Consider the following 4,367-nt stretch of genomic DNA (forward strand, 5'->3'; position numbering starts at 1 on the left):
GCGACCCTGTACAGGGTTTCCAAGGAGCAGCAGGTGGGTTTGAACTTCTGACCTTGTGGTTTGCAGTCTAGTACTGATCCTACAATGCCACACCTAACAGCCTTCAAAATATATAAAGCAACAATCAGCTACGAACAGAAGTTTAATTTAATCATCACTGTGGTATGGTACAGACAGAAAATGTTGTGTGATGTACATATATATTTGTGAGGCACACACACACACACACACACGAAGGTGAGTAAAAAATTATCCACACTCTGGTTATATTAAAAATCCCATTCACATCCACGGCTGATGACAGCAGTGAACATACATATGAAATGATTCTGTTGAGTAGACAAGTGACAGTGGATTATGGGCAAATCATTTGCAAATCAGCCATGGCTCTGTCTATGAAATAATCTCTGACAGACTATGAAAAGTTTGTGTGAGATGGATACCAAAGCAACTCACGGAAGAGCATATACAGAAGTGTTTGAACATCTGCAAACAAAATTTGGACCAATACTGGAAGGAAGGTAAAAGGTTCTTTTTAAAAAATAATTACTAGTGACAAAACATGGATTCATTACTACAGCCTGAGAGTATACTAAATGGCAGCATCCTCAATCGCTGACCAAAAAAAAAGTTCTAAAGTTAGCCTTCATCTGGAAAATTAATGTTTACAGTTTTCAGGGATTCTTAAGGACCCGTATTGTAAAAGGTAAAAGGTTCAACAATCAACAGTGCTCATTACAGTGAGATGCTGCTCACTGAAGAACTGAAGCCTAAACTTCAGATTAAACACAGAGGACTGCTATCCAAGGGTGTCATGATCTTGCGTGACAATGCGCGTCCGCACACCTCTACCCATACTGTTGACACTCTGCAAAAACTTCATTTTGAGGTGTCAAAGCATCCTCTCTATAATCCTGATCTTGCTCCATCAGACTTTCACCTGTTTGGTCCCCTGAATCAACCCTTTGAGGATGAAGATTCACCTCTGATGCAGAAGAGAAGACAGCAGTGCATTCATGGCTCACAGCTTAGCCTAAAACATTTTTAAATAAGGGAATACAAAAGCTTGAAATGGACAAAGTGAATTGAAAAGCAAGATTGTCAAGAAATCTTTTCTAAAAGTTGATGAAGATAAATTCTACAACCAGAATGCAGATACTTTTTGACTTATCCTTGTGTGTGAGTGTGTGTGTATTCAACCTTATACTCCTGCAGTTCAGTGGACTGCTAACCACAAGGATCAGGGGTTTAAATCCACTAGCTTCTCCTTGGAAACCCTATATGGGGTTGCTATGAGCCAAAACCAACTGGACAACACTTAACAACAACAACAACAACATACATATTAGCAGCTGCTGAGGCTGCTGTGCACAACCAAATACAAACATCTCATGGGACTTGGGGTCTTGGTTTGGAGGTTTAGAGTCAGAGTTTCATGGAAAATCCTAGTTAATTGGTCAAATCTGGTGTTTAGTGCCTCTGTTCTTCCTCCTAGTTCCTTGCACAGTGCGTGCAAGGGTCTTAAAAGCTTGCAAGTGACTATCCAAAGTCAACAATTGGTCTCTATGAGGAGGATACAGAATGTGTGACTGGATGCCTCCTTTGCCATGAGACAAGAGCTGGATGTTTGCCCAGCTACCATATTACTGAACCCTTTGATCAAGAAGAATCCTGATCCAAAGGGCGTAAAATACAAAACATAATTTCTACTTCTCATAGAATCTAGACTTTACAGAACTACTGAGGCTGGAAGAACCCTGGGTAATTTTTAAATCTCAAACCGGAAACCTTCCCCAAAGTCTTCTTTAACCAAGCAATAGTTTAATTAGTAAAGAATGCCTGTCTTGAGTGTTGTACTCTTTTCAAGAACTATCTATGTGGGATAAAATTGTCAACAGCAACCCTAAGGTTAGATAGAACACTTAGCAAGTGATGCGTTTATGCTCAGTGAGGAAGAGCCAGTCAGAAAAAGAGGGTGAGAATGGCAGCACCACTTTTAGAATGCAATCAGTGTCACGGACTGGACATACAGAAACTGCTGAATTGGTGTCAACGTCAATAAAAATAATTTTTAAACAAGGAAGTATGGTGCTTCTCTCTGTTCCCTCCTTTGAAAATGCAACTAACTTTGCCAACAAAATGTTATTGTTGTTATTAATTCAGTCAGTTCCTACCCATAGCAACCCTGTATAGGGTTTCCAAGAAGCGGCTGGTGAATTTGAACCACTGACCATGCAATTCAGCGTATTAACGTGCAGCACCACACCAGGACTCTTAACAAAATGTTAGCAGGTGGGATGGGCCCAGAGACTTGAAGAGTGTTGGAATGGCTGGCCCCTATGTGTGTATCTGCCTTTTCCTGGAAAGACTATGTCTGAGCTAGTCCACTTGTCCTGGAGGATGAGAGCTACATGAAGCCCACAGCAACTGACATGCACAGCCAGGAGAACTCTTTGGAGGCACCACGTTGAAGAACTTAGTTTGTTTTTTACACAGCATTTCTATGGCAACTGCTGTTTACACACCTTTAAACTCAACTTTAAGAGAACTGAGAATTGGTATTTTAAACAAGCTATTTAGGTGATGCACAAACCAATGCCTTAACCTTGCTGTGATTTCTTCATCTGCAAACAAATTAAATAGAAGTTAACACCACCTGCTTTATTTCTGGCCTCTGGGGTGGGACTCGTGGCTCTGCAACCCTTCTCCCTAGGAGGTAAAAGTGAGACAAGAGACATCTGTTCTAAACTCCCAAGAGAAGGTTATTTGTATACCTGCTTAGTGTAGTGGTCATGGTGGTAGTGTGCAGTGGAGTCGGTACGGACTCATAGCGACCCTGTATAAGGGTTTCCAAGGGAGCCGAAAGCCTCATCTTTCTCCTGCGGAATAACTGGTAGTTTTGAACTGCTGACTGTGAGATTAGCAGCCCGACTTGTAACCACTATGCTACCAGACTTCCTCCTTAGTGTAGCAGGTGCAAGAATTCTACCCCATCACCTACCAGAATTGGCTGGGAAAGCCAGTGAGATGATGAACTTGCAGGACACAACATGTGGTACATCGGAGCTGAAGGTGCCAGCAGACTCACTTGAGGACCGCAGGCTGCTCGCCTGGCAATCCGTGTCCGATTCCTGGGCCCTGGCCTTGACGAATTCCTCCACGTTCCACTCACTCATGGACTGGTAGCAGCTGGCAGTGGAAGAGATGGGTTCCGTGCTCACTGGGTCCTCCTCTTCCCATTCCCAGGCTTGCAGCGACATACTGCCAGGTCCCCTGTGGGCTGGCACTTTTGTCTGGGAGACAAGAATGTGCTGTCACGACTCTCTGGCACCAGGTGTGAGTGCTGCCTTTGCAGGTATCCTACCCCTGTCTGCTAGCCCCTCTCCCTGTGCTCTTCAGGCCTGGCACAGTGCTGGTACTAGGAAGAATCTCAGGGACCACTGAATGGCAGTAAATGATGATACTGAGCAGCCATTTCACAAGATGGAGTCTCTGATCTACCCTGCCTGAGACCAGGCAGGAAGTACTTCCTGCTTAATGAATGTCTACCCCCCACATGAGTGCAGTGCCCTTGGTACCACAGCCATGGAGGGTCACTCTCCTAAACTTCCACTCCTCGGAGGCCTCTGGGAGCTGTTCCAAAACACAATTTGGGCTTGCCATTTGGGAAAAGACAAGCCAAGAGAAGGAGATCGCATGTACAAGAGCATTGTGAGGCCAAGGAAAGGTGAGGCCTCTGGGGCACGGGTTCAAGTCTAGGGTCTGTGAAAGCTAACGCTACAAAGGAGACCCTGTTCTGTACAGAACCAGGAAGAAAGGGATGGCTTGGTTGAGGTGGCCAAGGTGGCCTGGTTCAGGGTGGAAAGGTCCTGTGGTACCTGTGACCAGACGTTCTAAGCAGCAGGCCGGGACTCAAAATTTAGTGCCAGCTTTTCACACCTCACTCAACAGCCGCCCCAGGGAGTCTCCAAGGACTATCAGCACAGCTCATAGCGGAAGAAGCTCTGCAAGACTAAGCCACCAGGCTCTGTTTGAAAGTTGCTAGGAGACAGGCCTGTCTGAGGTGTGGGGGCGGGGCGGTAGGGGGCGGGGCTTCCCCATGGCAGTTGATGCCAGATTAGTTTGTTCAGAAAAGGTTCTTGTCAAATTGGTGTGTCCAAATTCAGAAGCCAATTGCCTTTATTTAGCCATTTGATTAACCAGTCAATCTTTTAGGAATTTCTACTCTGAACCGAAATGACTGTTACACACCTGACCCTTCTTTACACTATTGGGGCAGGGAGTGTGATGTGATGTTTGTTCAACCTATATCTCTATCAGTTCCTCTCCTGTTTTTTGATAAAGGTGAAGGCTTTCTAGATTAGCCA

At 44.8% G+C, this 4,367-nt stretch overlaps 1 protein-coding gene across 1 annotated transcript in view; it reads right to left on the reverse strand.

Moving 5' to 3' along the window:
• KIAA1257 (KIAA1257 ortholog) overlaps nucleotides 1–3,260 on the reverse strand; it is a 24,533-nt gene extending 21,273 nt beyond the window's left edge. The window contains 1 exon segment of the mRNA XM_006870515.1: nucleotides 2,990–3,260. Coding sequence (XP_006870577.1) covers nucleotides 2,990–3,260 — 271 coding nt within the window.
• Nucleotides 3,261–4,367: the final 1,107 nt, after the last annotated feature.

Source organism: Chrysochloris asiatica, unplaced genomic scaffold, assembly GCF_000296735.1.
Source record: "Chrysochloris asiatica unplaced genomic scaffold, ChrAsi1.0 scaffold00142, whole genome shotgun sequence".
NCBI classification, from domain to species: domain Eukaryota; kingdom Metazoa; phylum Chordata; class Mammalia; order Afrosoricida; family Chrysochloridae; genus Chrysochloris; species Chrysochloris asiatica.